General features: G+C 40.2%; 1 protein-coding gene across 1 annotated transcript in view; it reads left to right on the plus strand.

Moving 5' to 3' along the window:
* The window catches only part of LOC124612846 (chymotrypsin-1-like), a 186,831-nt gene that overhangs the window by 56,120 nt on the left and 104,199 nt on the right, over positions 1 to 26,512 (plus strand). The window contains exon 4 of the mRNA XM_047141274.1: positions 21,968 to 22,109. Coding sequence (XP_046997230.1) covers positions 21,968 to 22,109 — 142 coding nt within the window. The remainder of the gene's footprint in view (positions 1 to 21,967; positions 22,110 to 26,512) is intronic.

A 26,512-nucleotide genomic window follows, 5' to 3' on the forward strand; every position in this document is an offset into this window, starting at 1 on the left:
TGCTGAAATTGTGATGGGCCATTATGGGGCCCCCAGGCCATATCTGGATGCATCCGTAGCCACAGCAAGCTGTCTGCCCAGCTGAATGGTGGCCAGGCACAGAACCAAAAAGGACTGGCCTCAATATTTGTGAATGCTCAGTCACATGTTGGTACCCAAAGAAATGACACATCAATTTTCAGTAACTGATTTAGAGGATATGCCACAGTAGCTCCCTGTGGGATAAATTTGTGGTAATAAGTAACTTTACTACAAATGCCTGTACCTCTGTTACCTTGGAATGTCGAGGGAGGGCCTCAAAAGACACAACATGACTGTTTACTGGATGGTTCTCCTAATGGGGAATTGTGTGTCCCAGGTATTCAATAGAGGGCTAGAAGACTTGTAATTTATCCAGACTGCACTTGAGACCTGCATCTTGCATGGTCTGAAACAGAAGCCTAAGGTTTCATAGATGTTCCTCAGTGGTAAAACCTGTGACAACAATGTTGTCAAGGTAGTTCATACAACAAAGAACACATTGTGCAAGTAGCTCAAAAAAGCACTGAAAAAGGGCCAGAGCACTCATGACCCTCAAAACCAGTCAGTTGTACCTTGGGGCATGTTGACTCCAACTAGTTGTAAATACACCTCTGACAGATCCAGCTTTGAAAAATACTGTCCTCTCTCCCCCCAACAGTGTTGTCATCACTTCTTCTGGATGTGCAATGGGGTATGTAGTGACCATAGATGGTGCCTACCAGTCAGTTTCTTGATAATCACTATTGGTGTAGCCACTGGGTGGATGATGTTAACTCAGTGACATCCTTTACTTTGCCACATAGTGCAAGTGGCATCTGTCTGGCTCTGAAGAAATGAGATTGCACTGAGGGCTTAAGAGTAATGTGCACTGTAAAATCTGCACTATTGCCTGACCCAGATGAAAAATGTCAGAAAATTCCTTTCAAAGTGCATTCAATTCCTGATATGGAACAAGATCAGAAACTACATTAAATGAATCTGCAACCATCAACCCAAATGACATAAAAGCATCCAAGTCAAATAAATTTGCCACAAAGAATTATCCAGCACAAGGAAAGTAAGTGGGCAGACCACCACCTTGTATGCCATTTCTGCTGTAAACTGTCCAAGAATAGGGATTTATTGTCTGCTACAACTGACAAGATGGTGCAAGGTAGGAGACAACAGAGGGGAGCTGAGGCACAGATACATGTGAGAATTAATAATCTATGCCATTGTACCTATATCCACTTCTAACTGTAGGGATGTTTCCCATTAATAGTCACACTGGTGAACAGCTTGTTAGAAACAGTTGCAATATTGTTGCACACAGGACTGACAAAGTTAGTGTCCATAGAACGAGAGGTTGAGGCCATAACCTGAGCTGACTGGCCATGGCATAGCACTTCGATGTGTCTGTCATTTCTTCATGCAGTGGTTTTAAGAAGACTAATGCTTAGGGCAGGCCAGCTATCACATTGAAAAAACATGCAGGGTAGGAAGACAGGCACTTCAAATACGCCAGTCCACCGTGGATGTGTTTGTACGGAGCACAACAGCCTGGTGTGCTACACTGCTGTGATGTGTGCTTCCAAAGCTGTGCTGGACTGCCAGTGACAACCTAAGCTGACAGTGACCATATTTGCTCAGGAATGCAGGTGATAGCCCACCACACAAGAAACTTCAAACAATTGTGCAACAGAGAGGACTTCTTCCAGAGTGGGGTCTTCAAATTATAATACCAGTTGGTGGACTTCTGTATTGGGAGCCAATCAAATAATAGCATCTGTAACCATTGCATTAATGTAAGATGCCTTAGAATGAGAAGTAATGACACAGCACTTTTGATTAAGATCTTGAAACTCTGCAGTCCAAACCTGATATAATTGCTTCCTGCACTGCTAAAACTCCACTCTTGTAGAAATAATATGAGTATGCTGGTGATAAAATGACACCAAGTGATATGTTTCAGCAAATGAAAGCAACAGAGGATCCTGAAGAGAGCTAACTTTCCTAAAAACTGGTACATTTGGGGGTGATATCCATGACAGAAAGAGAGCTTTGATGGAATCAATGTCCTTTACATTGAAGGCTGTGAAGTATTGTTGTAGATATTTCTCATATGACTCCCAGTCCTCAGCAGCCTCAACATAAGAGGGGAAAGAAGGTGGATGAGCCAGCCATCACTGAGCTCTTGCAAAGGGGCTGATCAACACACTGTCCAACACGGCTGTGTACTCCTACTGTTTAAATTCTACATGCCTCTGCCCTTCCAGCTGCTGCTACAGTAAGCTATGAAGCATAACCTCCAAAGACTTGCCTGTCAACATTGTTAAATCAACTAAAAACTTATGTGAACAGAAAATGAGGTGCCAGTTGAGAAGCCACATAGATTCTGTTTCCTAATATTTGAAGAATTCTCTATCAAAATATTTTTGAGACTGAAAAATTGTTGAAACTTTTTACTGCCATCAGATATAAATGATATACATATGTCAGTGCCATACAACAGCAGACTACACAGTCTGCATAATACATAAAACGAATATCCCATACTACTCTATAAAATTCTAAGATTCTAAGTTAAACATTACACTTTAAATTTCCAGTCAGCATTTATTTGCTGCATGTGATTTGAGCATCATTCAGAGACACATCAAATGTTTCTCTAATCTATTTAATTTTACTTTTTACAGACAAATGCTTTAATATCACTGTCTGGTGTTGGTATACAAATACAATTATAATTTTTAGTTTGGGCAATAAAACAGGAGCCACATCCAGTACACTCTCTATGCTGTAGTCATCAATGCTAAGAACAGTATGTTGCAGATTTATCTCACTTTGAATAAATATTGAAACCTCTCTGTAGTTTTGTGTTTGTTTGCAGAAAAGCATACACCCAAAACGTTGAGAAATAAGGTAGTTAATTTAAAATTCTAATAACAACTTAAAATACAGGGTGATTACAATTAAAGTTAAACTTTCAAACTGCTGTAGAAATAACACCACTGGTCAGAATGACGTCAAATTGCAACAGAATATTATCAGAGAAGGGGGAAATACATGGCAGAGGAAAAATAAATAGTTACAAAATAGAGCAATAGATGGTGCTGCAAGCATCATAATTTAATAGTGGTTGGATACAAATGACAAATGAATCATACAACAATGCCTAGGGCGTATGTCTGAGAGTCAAACAGTACTACTCAGTGTGCATGGGTGTACAGGTGTGATACTGTTAGTTATGTAGCCCATGCACCACAGCAAGGTCATATCACATTGGATGAGAAAAATCGGTTTTTAACTGCCCTGAGGCCAAAAAATGCATAAAAAGCATCACTCACATCAGTTTTTAATTGTCCTGGAGCCAAAAACTGCATAAAAAGCATCAATCACATCGGTTTAATTGTCCTGAGGCAAAAAACTGCATAAAAAGCACAAGTCAAAATCAAATTGGATTATTAATTTCCATGTGACTGGCACAAAACATTCAACATGCTGTCCACCATTTTCCGCAACAAGTTGAAATCGAGAAACAGAATGTTCCACAACTGATCAAGTGTTTCCGGGGTCAGGTTAGAATGTGCTGTGCAGTGCATACAGCTAAGTTTGCAATTGGAACACTGAACCCAACATCTTTCAGACAGCCCCACAGCCAGAACTCACAATGATTAAGATCATGTCATCACGATGGCCAGGCTGTAGGAAAATGGCAGCTGATAATTCTAGCATTATCAAAATGGCACTTCAGCAGCTGCTTAACTGGATTTGCAATGTGCAGAGGTGCGCCATCTTGCACAAACATGATCATATCCACGCATCCATGCTATTGGAGAGTTGGAATGATGTGGTTGCACAAAAGCCACAGATAGCGGTTACCAGTGACGGAACGGGTAACTGGACCAGAAGCAACTGTCTCTTCGAAAAAGTATGGCCCTATGATAAATGATGCCGTAAACCCACACCACACAGTGACCTTTTCAGGATGAGGTGGTAATGGTTGATTTGCATGTGAATTTTCTGTTGCCCATATTTGACAATTCTGTGTATTGACATATCTGTCACATGGAAGTGGTCTTCGTCTGTCCACAAAATCTTCCAGGGCCAATCATTGTCCACTTCCATGCGAGCAAGAAATTCTAAAGCAAAGGTTTCTTTCTCTTGCTGACAGGTCAACAGGGAGCAACTCATGCACATGGGTAATTTTGAATGGATAGCAAAGAAGGATGTTTCATAGGATTTTACTCACCATGCCCAAGGGTATGTCCAACGATCGGGCAATTATCCATGCACTACACGTTTGCACACCACCGCTCATCTCCTCCTGCAGTACTGTGGCCACTGTTTCCACAGACATCAAATCCATTCGTTTCCTCACTTTACCAGGTTGCACACCAAAAGAACCCATCTTTTTGAATTTACAAACCATTTTCTCCAGACCCATTGTAGTCATCGGACCAATGCGTGTTTTCAAATGCTTCAGTGTCTGGAACTTCTGCAGAGTGATGTGTGCACAGTCATCATTCTTGTAATACAGCTTTACAAGCAGAGCACTATCCTGCATTGAGACAGTCATGGTGAACATCTGAGACCTGGTGGTCAAGGGAAGGCAGGATTCAGTTACGATTGTGGACGGGGCAGTAATCAGTTACTGCTGGTTCCCTTTTGCAATTACACACATTTATTTTAAAATGGTAAATCCAGACACAGCAATAAAAAAAAGATATCACACATTACTAATGAAGGAGTAAACAACTGTGTAATTAATAGTGCTTTCAGTGCATTACAATTTACCAAATGAGCATTAAATGCAGGCACAGCAAATAATGTTTTAGAAACAAGCCAATGTGATCCCAATTAGAATTTTAAGGCAAGTAACCACAGTCATGGCTGAGGGCCTTTAACACCAAGAACAGCAATTATAAAAAAAATTTAAGAACATACTGTAAAACAGCAATGCAATAGCAAGGTTAATTTACAAGGACAGGCAACTGATCACCACACAGGTGAGACAAAATGATGGTAAACTTGGTAGCACAACCATTTAAACCTGCTGCAACACCAAGAATGGAAATTATATAAAAAATTCAGAAACAAACAATAAAACAGCAAATACAATAATAAAACACAAAGGCCAGTCACAGACAGTGCATCAGGAATCGACCTCTGAGTGGGTCTGGTAAAAAAAGAGTTTCATGAGCAATGAGATAGGCAGCCAAGAGTGGCATTCACTTCACAAGATGGTAACTCAGACTAGTGGCAGTCTAACGAATAACTAATGATAATCTTGCTGACACTACCTGATGTTCAATAAACCAAATGCAAGGATGTAAAAATATGCCAGTTGCTTTAGTGAGGGACTAGCCACATGGATTGGCTTGCAGCCTAAATGCGGTTTGGACTCCACCCGCACAATACTGTGCCTAGAGTGCCCAGAACGAGAAAGGAATCACTACCACCAGAGTAGAAGAATCACAAACCAACCCACAGTCAAGAAAGCTGTCAAAACCACATGCCTCACTGGACAGCAGCGGCAAGGCGAGGAAATGTACACTGCCGTTACATACACTAACTCCCAGGGAAGGTAACTGGGGCATTAGTGGCTATGAGGCAGGAAAAATACCACTGGTTGAAGTTAACAAATAGTAACAAACTGAACACAGTAAATAGTAATTAGGAGTCCAGGAAAGCTAATCTGATCTGCCTTCCCCAAGCGCTCCACTCGCTGCTCTTCGCCTTGGCAACACTATGAGCAGCAACACAAACTCAAGTCACTGGAGAATTACAAGATCTCACAATGGTGCAGGTTTCCCTACTTGAATCCAAATCACTCAACTTAAAACTTGCAGGATCCAGTTTCCGATGACCCTCGTGACCACAGGCCTTCGATCTGGCAGTCCATGTGTGCTACCAGTGGTCTCGGCGTGTTCTCGCACTTGCATGGACCTGGCTCCTCCTGAGTCCCCAACCAAACTGCCCACTGACATGATCCGGAAGAACCACAGCGTTGCTCCAAAGATAGCGCCACAGTTACTACATATTGATAACCGCCACTGCTGCCACTAGCAGACAGGCAACACTTGCGAAACCAAGTGGCGCCAGTCAACATGAGAAGAATAGAAACAACTACAACCATGTCAACTAAACAATATGGTCTGGCCTCCAACAGAGGACAGAAACCTACAAACAGCACCAATGTGAGCCACAGCATGGCTCAACATCACAGATGTGAAAGGATGAAAAGCTGTGTACCCGGCATGTTTGTACCAACTTCAATGGGTCATGCGCATGATAGGTGTTTTCATTTATGTATTCTGACACATACAGCACAATCTATTGATCAGTTTTCACACTATTTTTTTTATCTTCTGCCATACATTTTCCCCATTCTCCAATAACATTCTGTTGCAGTTTGCTGTCATTCTGACCAGTAGTGTTATTTCTACAGCATTTCGAAAGTTTAACTTTAATTATCATCACCATGTGTATTTGCAGTATGTATCAGTTGTATAATGGAATGAAAACAATGAGAATTATGCCAGACTGGGGCTCGAACCCAGATTTCCCACTTATCACAAGTGATCCCTTGCCGTTAGGCTATCGAAGCATGACTCATAGACAGACCCAAACATCCATATGTTTGAATAATATTTGTACATTCATTGTGCGCATTCCCATACAGGGAAGACATGGATCCTATCCAAAGGAACATTGCATCATACTTCTGAACAACATAGACACTGCAATATCATATCTAATAACAAAAAAAGTCACAGTTTTGACATCATAATTTACACAATATGAAATCAAAGTGTGCACCCAACATCACTGGTATTTCACTAAGCATTACTGATGTGGATGGAAGTCTGTAACCTATGGCTGTGTTAGTGTATAAACCAGTGGAATGCTGTTTCTTTCAGTTATTATGCTTGAGAAGTCAGTCTTTCTGTCGTTTATTTTACTTAGTGGAGGGTCTTTCCCTTACTGTCTCCCCTTACTCAACTTCCTGTAGGCCGATGACCTGTGTTGGATTTTTTGTTCATAGCAGGTGCTGTCAGTGTGTGAATGGACACTTTTAGTTGGCTGGAATTGTTTCTGCAGGCATTCAGGCTGCAAGCCAATCCATATGGATAGTCCATCACTCAATCAACCCATGTTGAACATAGCTTATACTGTCACTTAGAAGAAGGTGTTATTAGATCAATGACGAACACTAACTTCAATTAACAAAGGTTTATTCAGCACTTGCACATACAAGAGCGTGAAATGAACTGCCTCCAGCCAGAAAACTTACAATGTATTTACAGTTACAGAACATTCCAGTACAATGATTCTTGACATTTGTGGATACTTCCAGAATGTACTTGAACCGCATATAGAAATTAAAATTTTACAGTTCAGGGGAGTTTTGAACTCACAACACTCCATGCAAGAGTCTAGTATCATAACTACCACAATACAGTGAAAATAAACAATTTTTCTTAGCCTTCAGTTGCAAGGAAATTTTATTTACTCGTTTACCTAGGTTTCGATTCCATTAATGGAACCTTCTTCAGAACCTATGAATTAAACCACATACGGACATATATTACTCACTGAAATGCATCATCAGTCTAATGATTGAATAATAAAGAATCATTATACTTACAAAAATTAAATTATTTTAAGAGCCAAACACTGGCCATGTCACAGATTAAAAATTAAAACAATAAAGACGCATAATCATAAGATTATGTCTGTCAAGATTAAAACCATTAAGGCGAACGTAGACGGAGCTACGCCGGCCAGAAATAAGGACCACATGTGAGCGGCGCGGAAAACTAGGCGTCGCGAGCAGTTTTGCGGCGAGACTCGGCCACGGCCAAGCGCATGCGCGAGCGCAAGCGTAGGCGCAGGCACGAGAGACAAATTGTCTCAAAATTATTTAGAGCACATACACGTACAAACAAAATGTGACTGAAAGCCATCCTACAAATGGACAAACCTATCTATTGGTATGGCAACATTAAACAATTTACCTGAGAACAAACTACAAAGCCAAGGTACAAAAATTTTTTTTTACATTTAAATACACTCCTGGAAATTGAAATAAGAACACCGTGAATTCATTGTCCCAGGAAGGGGAAACTTTATTGACACATTCCTGGGGTCAGATACATCACATGATCACACTGACAGAACCACAGGCACATAGACACAGGCAACAGAGCATGCACAATGTCGGCACTAGTACAGTGTATATCCACCTTTCGCAGCAATGCAGGCTGCTATTCTCCCATGGAGACGATCGTAGAGATGCTGGATGTAGTCCTGTGGAACGGCTTGCCATGCCATTTCCACCTGGCGCCTCAGTTGGACCAGCGTTCGTGCTGGACGTGCAGACCGCGTGAGACAACGCTTCATCCAGTCCCAAACATGCTCAATGGGGGACAGATCTGGAGATCTTGCTGGCCAGGGTAGTTGACTTACACCTTCTAGAGCACGTTGGGTGGCACGGGATACATGCGGACATGCATTGTCCTGTTGGAACAGCAAGTTCCCTTGCCGGTCTAGGAATGGTAGAACGATGGGTTCGATGACGGTTTGGATGTACCATGCACTATTCAGTGTCCCCTCGACGATCACCAGTGGTGTACGGCCAGTGTAGGAGATCGCTCCCCACACCATGATGCCGGGTGTTGGCCCTGTGTGCCTCGGTCGTATGCAGTCCTGATTGTGGCGCTCATCTGCACGGCGCCAAACACGCATACGACCATCATTGGCACCAAGGCAGAAGCGACTCTCATCGCTGAAGACGACACGTCTCCATTCGTCCCTCCATTCACGCCTGTCGTGACACCACTGGAGGCGGGCTGCACGATGTTGGGGCGTGAGCGGAAGACGGCCTAACGGTGTGCTTCATGGAGACGGTTGCGAATGGACCTCGCCGATACCCCAGGAGCAACAGTGTCCCTAATTTGCTGGGAAGTGGCGGTGCGGTCCCCTACGGCACTGCGTAGGATCCTACGGTCTTGGCGTGCATCCGTGCGTCGCTGCGGTCCGGTCCCAGGTCGACGGGCACGTGCACCTTCCGCCGACCACTGGCGACAATATCGATGTACTGTGGAGACCTCACGCCCCACGTGTTGAGCAATTCGGCGGTACGTCCACCCGGGCTCCCGCATGCCCACTATACGCCCTCGCTCAAAGTCCGTCAACTGCACATACGGTTCACGTCTACGCTGTCGCGGCATGCTACCAGTGTTAAAGACTGCGATGGAGCTCCGTATGCCACGGCAAACTGGCTGACACTGACGGTGGCGGTGCACAAACGCTGCGCAGCTAGCGCCATTCGACGGCCAACACCGCGGTTCCTGGTGTGTCCGCTGTGCCGTGCGTGTGATCATTGCTTGTACAGCCCTCTCGCAGTGTCCGGAGCAAGTATGGTGGGTCTGACACACCGGTGTCAATGTGTTCTTTTTTCCATTTCCAGGAGTGTATTATAGTACGAGGGTGAAGCCCCGCTACAGTAACTAAAAAATTAGTGTCAAAACCATGCGTGCTAAGCATAAAATGTCTTTAACATAAAAACGGCTTAGCAACTATGTGTCATTAACAAGCATATTACGAAATACAAAGACACACATGTACAATCGCACTATAATAAAGGGACAAGGCAGATAGGGAAACAGCATCGGCCATTCGAGGCGGACTGTGGGTCAACTCCACTGGAGTAAATGTTGAAATCCTTCGAAATAACTTCTATTTTTTAGTTGCAACTGATCATTAAGTAAGTTGTCTCTATCAATAATAAGATGTTTAAAAATTTGCAATTCTTCGAGGGTGTCTAGCCTACATCCCTTGGCTACATTATGCAAAAGCACTGCGTCTTTTAGAGGCTAGGGAGCATGCGCCTTTTAGACCAGATGTTCAACAAATGTAGATCCTCGTGTTCCATCACCGCTTTTTGTCGGCAGATGCTCTTTAAACCTAACCGACAGGTCCCTTCCTGTCTGGCCAATGTAATAGGAAGGACATTCAGCACACGTGATCTTATACACACCTGACAGCGATGATTTATCTGTACCTTTATCCAGAGAATGAACTAAATTCTTTTTGAGGTTGTTGGTGGTAGAGTATGAAACTTTACACCCTAAGTTTTTTAATAAATCACCTACCTTATAGGATATGTTACCAATAAAGGGAACTGATATGTATTTCGTTGCCTGGTGTTGATTGTGGATACCTGAACTGGAAAGGGTGGTAGTCTTCTTTCATGTTTTTTTGTTGAACAACTGTCTCACTATACTGGGATTATATGCATTATTCTGAGCGATGTTTTCGAGGACTTTTAATTCGTTCTGTAAGTTGACTGGCGAAAGCGGAATGGAAAGGGCTCGATGGATACTCGAGTGAAAAAAGGCCATTTTAAGGGCCTGAGGGTGGGTGGAATCAGCTGGGATGATGATGTCGGAATAGGTTGCTTTCTGAAAAATTTTGAAATCTATTTTGTTGCCAATAATGGATAGAGTCAGGTCGAGATAGTCTAAGGTCCTATCACCTGTCTGATTTTCTTGCGTGAAACTGATTTTTTCATGGAGGTTATTGAAAGTGGTAAATAACAGTTCTAGCTCTTCATGGGAACCTTCAAACACAAACAGCAAGTCATCTACATATCTCACATAGAATATTTTCACTCGAGTATCCATCGAGCCCTTTCCATTCCGCTTTCGCCAGTCAACTTACAGAACGAATTAAAAGTCCCCAAAAACATCGCTCAGAATAATGGATATAATCCCAGTATAGTGAGACAGTTGTTCAACAAAAAAACATGAAAGAAGACTACCACCCTTTCCAGTTCAGGTACCCACAATCAACACCAGGCAACGAAATACATATCAGTTCCCTTTATAGGTAACATATCCTATAAGGTAGGTCGTTTATTAAAAAACCTAGGGTGTAAAGTTTCATACTCTACCACCAGCAACCTCAAAAAGAATTTAGTTCATTCTCTGGATAAAGGTACAGATAAATCATCGCTGTCAGGTGTGTATAAGATCACATGTGCTGAATGTCCTTCCTATTACATTGGCCAGACAGGAAGGGCCTGTCAGTTAGGTTTAAAGAGCATCTGCCGACAAAAAGCGGTGATGGAACACGAGGATCTACATTTGCTGAACATCTGGTCTAAAAGGCGCATGCTCCCTAGCCTCTAAAAGACGCAGTGCTTTTGCATAATGAAGCCAAGGGATGTAGGCTAGACACCCTCGAAGAATTGCAAATTTTTAAACATCTTATTATTGATAGAGACAACTTACTTAATGATCAGTTGCAACTAAAAAATAGAAGTTATTTCGAAGGATTTCAACATTTACTCCAGTGGAGTTGACCCACAGTCCGCCTCGAATGGCCGATGCTGTTTCCCTATCTGCCTTGTCCCTTTATTATAGTGCGATTGTACATGTGTGTCTTTGTATTTCGTAATATGCTTGTTAATGACACATAGTTGCTAAGCCGTTTTTATGTTAAAGACATTTTATGCTTAGCACGCATGGTTTTGACACTAATTTTTTAGTTACTGTAGCGGGGCTTCACCCTCGTACTATAATATTTAAATGTAAAAAAAAATTTTTGTACCTTGGCTTTGTAGTTTGTTCTCAGGTAAATTGTTTAATGTTGCCATACCAATAGATAGGTTTGTCCATTTGTAGGATGGCTTTCAGTCACATTTTGTTTGTACGTATATGTGCTCTAAATAATTTTGAGACAATTTGTCTCTCGCGCCTGCGCTTGCACTTGCGCTCTCGCATGCGCTTGGCTGCGGCCGAGCCTCGCCGCGAAATTGCTCGCGACGCCTAGGTTTCTGCGCCGCTCACATGTGGTCCTTATTTCTGGCCGGCATAGCTCCGTCTACGTTTACCTTAATGGTTTTAATCTTGACAGACATAATCTTATGATTATGCGTCTTTATTGTTTTAATTTTTAATCTGTGACATGGCCAGTGTTTGGCTCTTAAAATAATTTAATTTCTGTAAGTATCACGATTCTTTATTATTCAATCATTAGACTGATGATGCATTTCAGTGAGTAATATATGTCCGTATGTGGTTTAATTCACAGGTTCTGAAGAAGGTTCCATTAATGGAATCCAAACCTAGGTAAACGAGTAAAAAATTGCCTTGCAACTGAAGGCTGAAAAAAATTGTTTATTTTCTATACATATACGGTTGCTGACGCACTGCATGATGTTAAAGATTTGTGAACAATACAGTAACTATGCTACTCAGCTTCTTCTGTGATATTGCTCCCTCCTTAAGAGAACAGCATCTCAGTGTTACATCCTCCTAGTCCGGAAACGAGTCATCAGTCCTGCATACTCTGACTCCCGATGGCTGATGTTCACCCTGGTGGTGATCTTCTTAGAACTTACTTTGCTGCTATGCTCTTCATCACCTTTCCATTTGTTGCCTGTCACTGGAGCTTCGATTTTACCCTGGGTTGCAGGATCCTTATAAGGCTTCATTCGAAGGACGTGGACTGTATCTCCGATATTTCGTTGTCTTGTGTCAGGGTCGAAATCTTCAACTGCATAAATAACATCAGACAACTGTCTTACAAACTTATAAGGTCCAAAGTAGTGTCTGAGGAGCTTCAGAGAGACCAACCTTCCGAACAGGAGTGAAGATGCATACGAGGTCACAGGGCTGTTAGAAAATAGGGTGGTGGCTCGCATCATACCTTTGTCGATTGTTTCCTTGAGCCTGCAGAGTGTGGAGTTGAGCTAACTGCCGAGCTTCCTCAGATCTGGTTAACACCTGGCCAATGTAGTCATTGTCCATGTCATCAGGATGTAAGGGAAACACAGTGTCCATCATCGTAGTCGCCTCATGCCCATGCACCAGGAAAAATGGCGTAAATCCTGTGGTGTCTTGTTTGCCAGTGTTGTAGGCAAACATCGCCTCATCCCAGTTGCTCTGCTCATCACTGATGAAAATTGATAGCATGTCAGCCAATGTCTTATTAAGGCATTCAGTAAGCCCGTTAGTTTGCAGATGGTAGGCAGTCATCATGTGATGAGTAATGTTGTACCGACAGTTTATCTCTGTCACAAAATTCAATTGAAATACTTTCCCTCGATCCATAATTAATGATCTTGGGGCTCTGTGTTTTAATACAATGTCTTCCATGATGAATTTGGCTACCTAGAATGCTTTGGATGTTTTCACAGCTTTTGTAATGGCGTAGAATGTCCAATAAGCAGTGCAAACAATAATCCATATATTGCCACTACCAGACGTTGGAAATTGTCTGAGGAGGTCAATCCCAACATGCTGGAAAGGCATTTTGGCTGGTGGAATTGGTATGAAATGACCAGGTGGTTTCTAAGGAACTGCCTTTCTCCTCTGGCACTCTTGACAGTGCGACACATAGTGACGGAAACTCCTAAATAAACCTGGTCAGAAAAATCTCTTGCAGATCCTATCATATGTGTTAATAAATCCTAAATGTCTAGCATCAGGTGTGTTATGGAATTTCTGTAGAACATCTAAGCGCATGTGTTTAGGAATCACTGCTAGACAAACGGATCAAAGTTTTTCTTGCAAAGTAATCCATTAACTACCTTAAACTGTTCTTTCACATCCTCTGACCAATTTAAGGCAAGCATAATTTGACATACCTTGGCATCCTTCTTCTGCTCAGCAGAGAGATCCTGGAGTGCAGCAAGACAGTCACTATCTTCATCAAAATCTTGATGGTTTTGCACAGGGTTTCTTGAGAGACAGTCAGTATCTTGGTGTTTTCTTCCACTTTTGTACACTATGGTAATGTCATACTCTTGAAGGCATAGTGCCCATTTGACAAGTCATCCTGTTGGATACTTAAGACCTGTCAAGCAACAAAGTGATTAATGGTCTGTAACAACTGTGAATGTCCTTACATAGAGATAATGCCAAAATTTGCACATGGCCCATATCACAGCAAGACATTCTTTTTCTGTAGTTGAGTAGTTTCTCTTAGCTTTTGTAAGTGTCCTAGAATCATAGGCTATAACCTTCTCTTTTCCATACAAAATCTGCACCATAACAGCATACCCACTGGCATCTGTGTGTAGTTCTGTAGGTGCTCTCTCATCATACACACCAAGTACAGGGTTAGTCATCAGAGCTTTTTGCATCACATCAAAAGAAACTTGTTGAGCACCACCCCAGATAAATTTAGCATTAGCTTTTAACAACTCTTAGAGTGGCCTGACTTTGATACAAAAGTCTTTGATAAAGTGATGGTAATAAGAACATAATCCAAGAAAGCTTCTCACATCTATAATACTTTTAGGAATAGGAAATTCCATTATAGATCTCACCTTTTCTGTGTCTGGCCGCACATCTTTGTTTGATTTTGATTTCTTTTGCTCCAAAGAGGCACTTTCTGGGATTAAGTTTCAGTCCACCTTGTTGGAGACACTTAAGAATGGCCCTCAGTCTTTTTATGTGTTCATCAAATGTCTCTGAGAACACTATAATGTCATCCAAATAACAAAGCCACATTGTCCACTTCAGGTGACTTAGAAGATTATCCATCATCCATTCAAAAGGTGCTGGTGCATTACACAAACCAAACGGCATTACTTTAAACTCATACTGACCCTCATGGGTGATGAATGCAGTTTTCTCACCATTACCCTCATCTACTTCAATTTGCCAGTAACATGTCCATGGTTGAGAAAAAACCTAGCCCCTTCAGACACCTAGTGTATCGCCAATTTGTGGAAGAATGTAAATGTCCTTTGTAGTTATCTTATTAAGCTTCCTGTAATCAACACAAAAGCGCCAACTGCTATCCTTCTTCCTGATGAGAACCGCTGGTGATGACCATGAGCTCTATGAAGGCTGAATGATGTCATTCTCCATCCTTTTCTCTACCTCATCATGAATTATTCAACATTCCACTGCTGACACATGGTATGCTCTCTGGCTTATTGGTTGATAGTCTCCAGTGTTAATCTGGTGCTTCACCATCGATTTGTCTAATTTGCTCTTCACCTGTGGATTGAAGCATTCAGAGAACTCTTGAAGAGTGGCAAGTAGCTTCTTCTTTTGTTCCATAGTGAGATGTGGTGATAGTTGAGCTAGAATATCTTGTCTCATAGTGGTAGCGCTCATTATACCCACAGACTCCGAATGGGAGGTTTCTATGATGCTCAGCTGTTCTACAATTAATGGCTCAGTGTTTGCTATGCACATGCATCTTGGAAGGATCTGCAGTTCTCGGTGACAGTTGTGTATCCACAATTCACCAAATCTGTTCTTAAATGAGACAACAGAGGCTGAGATGACCACATTAGTCTTCAATGGTATGCTTCTCTTATATTCCACTACACGATCCATGGGTTGATGCATGGCATGAAACATGACAGTTACCTTTCTAGTGCTGACTGCAGGAATGATCACTTTATCCAGCACAGGTAGTCTCCACACACTTGTATGCGCATCTTCCCGTCCTCAGTATCTCATTTCGTCTAGCATAATCTATGAGTGACCACAATCTATAATTACCTGAGAAACTTTCAAAAAGTCCCATCCAAGAATGAAATCATGACTACACTATTGTAAGATGATAAATTCTAAGGGCTGTATATGTCCACTTATACCCACCCAAATGACACATCTTCCTGTAGGTTTTACACATTTCCCATTAGCTACCTTCAGATGTTTTGTTGTTGACGAATATGCTTTTCTGTGACTGGCGATGGTACTTCTCCGAAATAACTGAATATGATTCTCCAGAGTCCAGAAGAGCTTGAGCTGGTTGGCCAACCATGAGGATATTGACATAGTTTCCTATCATTCTTGTAGTGATCGACGGCAGAGGAATTTTCTCTTCGGTCCAGAGGCTAGCTTCTGGCGATGGTGACCTACGTCATCCTGCACTCAAATCTTCTTGTTCATCTTCGTCGTCCCAGAGTTGGCATTGGCTAAGATTGGTTTGCTGTCTTATGATGTGGGTGTCATCAAATATCCACCGCCTTTATCAACAATAGTGCACCACATGTCCCGGACGTCCACAGTGGAAACATATTGGTTGGTTATCCTAGGTCCTCCAGACATCAGTGTTCCTTGGTGCCCAAACAGGTTCCTCATGCAGCAATGTAGGAATGTAACTTCACCTGGGTCTCGACTTTTTCACCATTTTAAGGGAAATCAAGGATGAGAGATTGGTTCAATGTCTGTTCCATTTCCTCCCTTATGGCGTCTTGACGTGTGTCTCAGTTTTTTGCTCGCCGTGCAATCCAACTGCATTCTGAATGCCCTCTCTCACTATCTGATGAAGAACACTTGTGAAATCAGTTTCTTCCTCCATCACAGACATTGATACGATGTTTGGAAGCCGTTCAAACTTGTTGCATGTAATTCTTTTTTGATACATTGTCTCGATATACTGGCACCATTTTGTGAATTCATCTGCTGTCAAAACCTCGTTCAGGAGTAGGGCTTGGTACATGTCCTCAGCAACACCCTTAATGAGAGGTGCAACATTATCTTCCTCCTACATTCTAGGATCCACAATTTTATACGGCTCCAAGACATCTTGAATGTAGGATGCTGTAGTTTCTCCTGGATGCTGTGCCCTGCACTTTAATCTATCTTCTGCCTTGCACTTCTGTCGTCGTGTGTCGGCGAAATATTTACCCAGTTCCACTTGGAATACTTCCCAGCCTGTGAACTTCTCCTCATTGTTCTCATACCATTGCTTAGCAGTGCCCTCCAAATAGAAAAATACGTTAGCCAAACACACGGTGTCATCCCATTTGTTAAATTCGGCTATACGTTCTTATACCTTCAGCCACTTGTTTGGATCTTGGCCATCATCACCAGAGAACCCAGAAGGATGTCTCATGTGGAGGCACACAGTTGCTGTCAACGTAATGTCCCCTTCTTCTTCTGTCTCTGATAGATTGCGATCTGTTGAATATGGCTCGAACTCAGGTTTCCTGCCACATAAACGGCAGCTCTGTAGTGGCCTGATGGGAGCCACTTTATCGTCAATAATGTGTGCTATCACAAGTCCCAATACCCAACGTCTCCACCAGGATAATGTCACACAGAAGTAGGTGTAATTAGATGATTGATGAACACTAACTTCCCTTAACAAAGGTTTATTTAGCACTTGCACACACAAGAGCGCGAAGCGAACTGCCTCCAGCCAGAACACATACAGTATATATACAGTTACAGAACATTCCAGTACAATGTTTCTTGACATTTGTGGATACTTCTAGAATGTACTTGAACTGCATATAGAAATTAAAATTTTTACAGTTCAGGTGAGTTTTGAACTCATGACCCTCCATGCAACAGTCTAGTATCATAACCACCTTATCACAGTGACTGCTACTCAACGTCTTTTGCAACAATACTATATACAGTTCCTTAACATTTTTTGGAATATTAGTCTTTGTGCCATTTATTCTCTGAAAACTCATTGTGAAATTTGGAACTGATAGACCAGTAAAAATATAAACACTTCTACAATTTTCTCAATTGCAGTATGGGGATTGAATGTTGTAGCCCTCATGATTCCTCCCTGAATCCAAAACTGTCTACACATCCTCATCACTGTGAAACGTGTAGGCAGTATGTAGAACACCTGAAGCATTAAAATGATCATCTTAACTTCCCTCTCTTTTTTTATTAAACCAGTCCTGGTACTTTTTGGACAAATAGTGTATGTCAAAATGTTAATGACTCCAAAAAATTGGTAGCATCAACAACAAAGAAGTCTGACCCTTAAACTAGACAGGCCTTATTATTAATTTTGAGAGTTAAGTAAGTTTGTGAGCTCAAAATCATTGTTACTTACCTATTCTCACAGTTACTTGAACAAAGAATTGCAGCTGTATTTTTGGCCTTTACAACAGTGATGCTATGTTATCAGAAGGTGCGAACGACAGCCATGTTGTCTGTCTTCCATAAAATGTGCACTTGTATTTTGAAGTGCCTGGTATTCAATTCTTTGATAGTATCAGAAACTATAATTCTGAACAGTATTAGTACTTGTAGGTTTCCACACTTCAAATGAGTACCTGTAAGCATATATTGTCTATTATAGGTGCTGTAGGAAAAAATGAAACTACCAAGTAGGTTATCACTTTCTCCTAATTGCTGGGGATTCCTCCACAAACAAAAGGCAGATAAATGGAATAGAATGATGATAATAGAAAATCATTGCTGCCAAGACACTGCATCAAACTTGAAATGACATTTTAAATCAACCCCTGTAACATTCTTAATAGTAAACCTACTCAACACAAGACATTACATCCTAAACACAGATATCTATAATGTACCTTTTTGCCTGCTGAGTTACCTAAATTGGTGCAAGTCATGTTAAAGGGAGCAAAAGTACCTTTGTTGTGAACTATGTTAGAGATTATTAAATGACAATAAATTAATCAATTTTTATAGAGACTGAAAAGATTACATTAAGAATTTATTGTAAATGATATGTTCATGTTGAAAGCTATGAAGAGTTTAAAAGTAAGATCTAAGTATTTAATTTCAGATATAGAATGAAGTACATTTTTAATGCACTGTATTCAGACTAAAGAAGGTTGTATACATGGAAGAACCCTGGAGATACTAAAAGGTATCAGATAGATTATATAATGGTAAGACAGAGATTTAGGAACCAGGTTTAAATTGTAAGACATTTCCAGGGCCAATGTGGACTCTGACCACAATCTATTGGTTATGAACTGTAGATTAAAACTGAAGAAACTGCAAAAAGGTGGGAATTTAAGGAGATGGGACCTGGATAAACTGAAACAACCAGACGTTGTACAGAGTTTCAGGGAGAGCATAAGGGAGCAATTGACAGGAATGGGGGAAAGAAATACAGTAGAAGAAGAATGAGTAGCTTTGAGGGATGAAGTAGTGAAGGCAGCAGAGGATCAAGTAGGTAAAAAGACGAGGGCTGGTAGAAATCCTTGGGTAACAGAAGAAATATTGAATTTAATTGATGAAAGGAGAAAATATAAAAATGCAGTAAATGAAGCAGGCAAAAAGGCATACAAACGTCTCAAAAATGAGATCGACAGGAAGTGCAAAATGGCTAAGCAGGGATGGCTAGAGGACAAATGTAAGGATGTAGAGGCTTATCTCACTAGGGGTAAGATAGATACTGCCTACAGGAAAATTAAAGAGACCTTTGGAGATAAGAGAACGACTTGTATGAATATCAAGAGTTCAGATGGAAACCCAGTTCTAAGCAAAGAAGGAAAAGCAGAAAGGTGGAAGGAGTATATAGAGGGTCTATACAAGGGCGATGTGCTTGAGGACAATATTATGGAAATGGAAGAGGATGTAGATGAAGATGAAATGGGAGATACGATACTGCATGAAGAGTTTGACAGAGCACTGAAAGATCTGAGTCGAAACAAGGCCCCCGGAGTAGACAACATTCCATTGGAACTACTGACGGCCTTGGGAGAGCCAGTGCTGATAAAACTCTACCATCTGGTGAGCAAGATGTATGAAACAGGCGAAATACCCTCAGACTTCAAGAAGAATATAATAATTCCAATCCCAAAGAAAGCAGGTGTTGACAAATGTGAAAATTACCGAACTATCAGTTTAATAAGTCACAGCTGCAAAATACTAACACGAATTCTTTACAGATGAATGGAAAAACTAGTAGAAGCCAACCTCGGGGAAGATCAGTTTGGATTCCGTAGAAACACTGGAACACGTGAGGCAATACTTACCTTACGACTTATCTTAGAAGAAAGATTAAGGAAAGGCAAACCTACGTTCCTAGCATTTGTAGACTTAGAGAAAGCTTTTGACAATGTTGACTGGAATACTCTCTATCAAATTCTAAAGGTGGCAGGGGTAAAATACAGGGAGCGAAAGGCTATTTACAATTTGTACAGAAACCAGATGGCAGTTATAAGAGTCGAGGGACATGAAAGGGAAGCAGTGGTTGGGAAGGGAGTAAGACAGGGTTGTAGCCTCTCCCCGATGTTGTTCAATCTGTATATTGAGCAAGCAGTAAAGGAAACAAAAGAAAAATTCAGAGTAGGTATTAAAATCCATGGAGAAGAAATAAAAACTTTGAGGTTCGCCGATGACATTGTAATTCTGTCAGAGACAGCAAAGGACTTGGAAGAGCAGTTGAATGGAATGGACAGTGTCTTGAAAGGAGGATATAAGATGAACATCAACAAAAGCAAAATGAGGATAATGGAATGTAGTCGAATTAAGTCGGGTGATGCTGAAGGAATTAGATTAGGAAATGAGACACTTAAAGTAGTAAAGGAGTTTTGCTATTTGGGGAGCAAAATAACTGATGATGGTTGAAGTAGAGAGGATATAAAATGTAGACTGGCAAAGGCAGGGATAGCTTTTCTGAAGAAGAGAAATTTGTTAACATAGAGTATAGACTTAAGTGTCAGGAAGTCATTTCTGAAAGTATTTGTATGGAGTGTAGCCATGTATAGAAGTGAAACATGGACAATAAATAGTTTGGACAAGAAGAGAATAGAAGCATTCGAAATGTGGTGCTACAGAAGAATGCTTAAGATTAGATGGGTAGATCACATAACTAATGAGGAAGTATTGAACAGGATTGGGGAGAAGAGAAGTTTGTGGCACAACTTGACCAGAAGACGGGATTGGTTGGTAGGACATGTTCTGAGGCATCAAGGGATCACCAATTTAGCATTGGAGGGCAGCGTGGAGGGTAAAAATCATAGAGGGAGACCAAGAGATGAATACACTAAGCAGATTCAGAGGGATGTAGATTGCAGTAGGTACTGGGAGATGAAGAAGCTTGCACAGGATAGAGTAGCATGGAGAGCTGCATCAAACCAGTCTCAGGACTGAAGACCACAACAACAACAACAACAACACATTCAGACTAACATCTTTCAGTCAACAATGAGAATATTTATGTTTTCCCTGACTTAACTGGATTCTCATAATCAACTAATAACAATGTTAATTTTAAAAATTAGAAAAATCTGTGTTGTTAGCATAAATTTAATTCACAATATCAGGTGATCTCCAAAGAGTTGTCATAAACTTTTTCTCTGTAAATTCTGACTTTGTTTAAGCAATTTGCGCACAGAACCAGCACAGGTTTGCCCCAGTTTATTCACTAGAGGTATATACATGATGCTTCTTGCATAAACTGCGAGCAATCTTATGTCCACATTTCAAAGCAAAGTTCAGTCCATGCTGTAAAAAATTTCCACCTGTGACATGCAGTGTCCGCAATATAAACACCTTAGCCAAGCCAGCAGCACTCACACAGTGCACACCATAGATCATGTCATAACTGATTCAGACCAGCTCTGTAACAGCTTACATGTTGGATACTGGCTGACCCATCAGAGGGTTCTCCTGATGATAAGTGCTGTCTGGGTAATGGTGCCACAGTGGTCAACAATAACACTGCATTGCCTATTCTATTTACATAGTGGCATCAGGCAGTGAAACTACATATGAAAATACTTTCAATTTTATTTTTTGATGTGTGATGTAATAATGTTTATCAAGGATGATTGCAAAACATGTAGAAACATTGCTATTTTCTGCATTGACTGAGTATATCAGTGTCATGTTATACTGTTTTCACAATTTTGTCATGTAGGACACTTGCATTGGTGCAAATTTTGATTATCCTAAATGGTTTGCTGTCATCCTCAACACCGATCTTTGGAGTGAATACTGTGCCAGATTAATTATTATACACTCTATTCATTGGATACATAAACAAAATGACAGATTTCCATTGACACCAAGTGTCACATAAAACACTCTTAACAGTCTTTGTTTATGTCTACCCAACCTATAAATCCCAAAAAGAAACTGAAAATATAACCATAAATGTAAGAGAAAGTGTCTCAGACAACTCTTTGGAGACTAAACCAACATAGAAAATCATATTACTTTCATTTCAGAATGTTTTATCAATCTATTTGCAGAAAAAACTTAGCATGGCTGAGTGTGTTTGCTGGTTCCATTCAACTGTATGATGACTCAGTGCCACTTATACCAATCTCCGAAGCCATTCTTCATGAAGGTTACAACCAAAAACTCTTAGTTAATGACATTGCAGTCTTGAAGGTAAAATGAATAACTTTCTACATCTCAATTCTGTTGCACACTGAACATATCATTAGTAAATTAAATCAAGATATAGGGTTATGAGTTACAGTGTAGCTTACACATTGTTCCAGTAATACAGTGTGAAAATAAACACAGGTTGGTAGCAGCTTTGTCTGAAACATTTGGTTACAGAACAATATTAAAATGTGTGGTAGAAAGAAATTATATGTAACAGAACAGATAAGGCAAGAATTTATGGAAATCGTTTGTTTGAAGGATTAAAAGAGTAATGTAATAAGTAATATGTAATATGTGACAAGGCACCCAGGGTTATTTATTTGGCTGTAAGAGATTATACAGCAAACAGTTGTAGAGGCATACAAAGACTAGAGTATGTTAAACCAACTACTGACAAGGGAATCTCCCCATCGCACCCCCCTCAGATTTAGTTATAAGTTGGCACAGTGGATAGGCCATGACAAACTGAACTCAGATCAATCGAGGAAACAGGAAGAAGTTGTGTGGAACAATGAAAAAAATAAGCAAAATATACAAATTGAGTAGTCCATGAGCAAGATATGCAACACAAGGATACTGTGAGCTCAAGAGCGCCGTGGTCATGTGGTTAGCGCGAGCAGCAGCAGAGCGAGAAGTCGTTGGTTCAAGTCATCCCTCGAGTTAAAATTTTAATTTTGAGACAATTATTTTGCAAAGCTGCACAGGTACACAGAGCAGTATTGTTTACGTGATCATGTGTCAATTATCAAAGTTCAGGCACTCACACGTAATCAACTTCGCTCTCCAAAATTCCAGGACATGTTCAGATTTGCTTGGACATATGCAGGATTTGATGGTCTACAAACGGAAATATTTGAAAACGTTAAAAACATACGTTTTGACAGAGCACAGGGAAAACTGTGCGATTGTGAAACTGTTGCATTCATTTGTTGCAGTTTATGTGACACACTCTTATGTTTTCATCACTTTTTTGGGAGTGATTATCACATTCACAAGAAAACCTAAATCGGGCAAGGTACTCGTAGAAGAATCTTTTTACCCATTCGCCAAGTGTACAAGTTAGATGGGTCGACAACATATTCCTGTCATGTGACGCACATGCCGTTACCACTGTTGTATAGAACACATCGCACGTGTTTTCTCATGGGGGAATCGGTTGACCTGTGACCTTGCGATCAAATGTTTTCGTTTCCCATTGGAGAGACACGTCCTTTGTGGTGCGGTCGCAAAACACAGACACTAAACTTATTACAGTGAACAGAGACGTCAACGAACAAACGTACAGATCATAACTTTGCAAAAATAAAGAAAGTAAAATTCTCACCCGACGATAGACTTGAACCAAGGACCTCTACTTCAGCAGCTGCTCACGCTAACCATGGGACCACTCCTTGCCTTACTTTACCCTTGATGTTGCTTATCTTTTCCATGGACTACTCAGTTTGTATATTTTGCTTATTTTTTTCATAGTTCCACACAACTTCTTCCTGTTTTCTTGATTGATCTGCATTCAGTTTTTCAAGGGCTATCCACTGTGCCAACTTATAACTAAATCTGAGGGGGGTGCGATGGGGAGGTTCCCTTGTGAGGATGCTGTTAGTTAGATGTGCATATGACATGACTAGCACAATGTGAGATTGCTGTGGAACTCAAGTAAGTTCACACATCATGTTCTGTAAATTGTGATGACCCGTACTATCAATATACTACACAGTGTGTAGAAAGCAAAAGGTATGAGTGTCACAAGTGTATATCCGTTCTACTCAAATTTCAAATGTAAATTCATCTAAGGCAAAACATTGTTCACATGCATGTATTTTACTCCTGTTCTGTTTCTAGGAATATTTTTAGTGAAGCTTAAGGCCACAGATTTTGATGTCACAGAAACATAGACATGGAATAAGATAAAAATACACAATTATATTGTCTTTGCCTAGCACTGGTTATGCTATGAGGCTTAATTGTGGTAATATGTACAAAAATCAAAGTAAAAATTGAATCCACTCTTATACATCATAAAGCACGGAAACTATGTAATCCAAATAGAAAACATAGCATCTCACTAATAAAAAAACAGAATGAAAAAAGTGAATTCCTTTTTGTAGGTGATACACTGCTCAAAATGTGATGTCAAATCCTACAATTCACCCACCAAATAAGGATCCACCAGTTGAACAAAGAATTCAACATATATGGCTCACAGGATGGTTCAGCAAGCACATATTGGAAGAATATGAAATGTCTCTTCATCCACATATTTATGAATTCTTATAAGCAAACACTGAAGGGGAAATCATTAGTGAAATGAAAACCTTGATTGGATCTGCTAGTTGCCTCTAAAAACAGCAAGACTTGTAGTGAGTGGTATTGTCCCCAGAAGTGTCCTCAGTGATCCACATATGATGAGCAAATAATCAAAATGAATAATGTCAGTTAATTCAAATTTTTCAGGAAAGGTGAAAAACTGATATCTACTAAATGATTCAATGAAACATAATGCTGTTTTCACAATTAATTCCACATTGTGTTATTGAATTCAATCCCACTTTGCAACTGATCAAAATTTGATTAGGATGGCTATAAAATCAATATATGTTTTGATTGGTCACCTAGGACATTGTATATTTTGATGGCTTTTCAGTATTAAATCTTCATTAATTCACACAAACTTTAATACCCGAAAATAATTATTAACTTGCATAATTTTCAGTTGCTTTACATTGATTATAAAACTTAGAACAATATAACATTAATATTTACTTGAAGGAATACAACAAAGCTTTAAATTACATTAAAAAGTGTTCAACACAATAATTTGTTACAGGCAGAATAAACTAAATTTTGTCCATTCCTGGTTCTTCATGTAAACAGTCACATTCAATACCTTCTGGAATGAGGCTGCTGCATGGAACCTCTAAAGTCCATTAAAAAAAAATTAAGTTGATCTTCTTCTTTCCACTGTGTGCTGATCTTAAAGCGAGCAGTTACCTCACATCATCCTTTTTCTCTTCCTTTGTCATGTTCGACAATGCTAGTATAGGTCTTTCAGTAGCAGAGAACATCTTATGTCCACATTTTACCAATGTTGTGAAAGATTTAGAAGGGTTACCAAAGTAATAATGAATTTCTGTTTTAAATTTTACATCCTGATCACTGACACTCTTCAGTTTTGACTTTTTCAAAATTATTCTTTTTACTTGATTGATACCATCTATCTTTTTTCATTCCTTTGAGAGTTCTTTCTAGTTCTTAAGCTTTCAGTCTTTTCCAATTACCCATGTCACCGCAACTTCATTATAGGTCTGTATACACTTCTCTGGATTCAAAATTTCTGGAATTTGGTGCACTATTCTCTCAACTCATCCAAAGACCCTGTCTGCAGCTAAAAAAGAACCCCCTTGAAGTGGAAAATATAGATACGCATCCCTTATATGTAATGGAGAACTTTTCAGTAACCAGAATGCAATATCATGAATCAGATGTTGATTTTTATTCTGGCCACCACAGCCATCAGCAAAAAATCTAAGAGATGTGGTAGTCTGGTCAAAGGATGTTTTAGAAAGAAAATCTGTGATGACTGATGAAATTTCTTGTGGCCCTCTTCCAACCTGAGCTTCATTCCCCACATAGAAAACAGGGTGTGTGGTTTCTACATTTGTTACACAGAAGCTATAAAATGCAATTTGTTGGGCATAATATGCCTCTCCAAATTCAGTTTTGGCAGAGGCTGAAAGTCAAATGCAAAGATTTCCCTTCCATGTGGTGACTGCTTCATTAATTTATGAACAGCTTAGCTTTCAGCCTATGAGCATGAAGTTCAGTCACTAACTTCTTCTTTTGATTTTTATCTACAGCACTTTGAATTTCATGCTGCTTTATAAGGCAATATATGCATCTGTCACTCGCTGGGGAGACAAAACCCAAATTGAATTTGCAACTGAAAATTCTGATGAAGAATGATTTTTTTAACTTTGAGATCAGTTGCTGCTGAGTTGCTGTATAATTTTAAAAGCTTGTTTACATTTTATTCACATGAGAGATACAGTCTTTGGCTTTTGTTCCTACTGTAATGACTTTCAGAGGCTTTCGGTTTTGATAAGAATTTTACCACATGCTTTCTTTTAGTTTCATACTTTGCAATCTTATGAGCACCCCCTCTTTTATCTGTTAGTCCTCTTCATGTGATAGATACTTACTTAACTTTGTGAAACAATGGTGTTCTTTGTTTAGATTAGCGCATCGGAACATAAACTGCAAGTGTTTCAGAGTCTGTTGGATCATTTCTTGTTTAGCATCAGTATAAAGATAAATTTAATTAAGAAGGATAAGTAAAATGAACAATACTGTGAATCTGTATTAAATCCTCAACTTACATGATATTTCACTGTGACATCTGTGACAGG

This window comes from Schistocerca americana, chromosome 4 (assembly GCF_021461395.2).
Source record: "Schistocerca americana isolate TAMUIC-IGC-003095 chromosome 4, iqSchAmer2.1, whole genome shotgun sequence".
Lineage (NCBI taxonomy): Eukaryota > Metazoa > Arthropoda > Insecta > Orthoptera > Acrididae > Schistocerca > Schistocerca americana.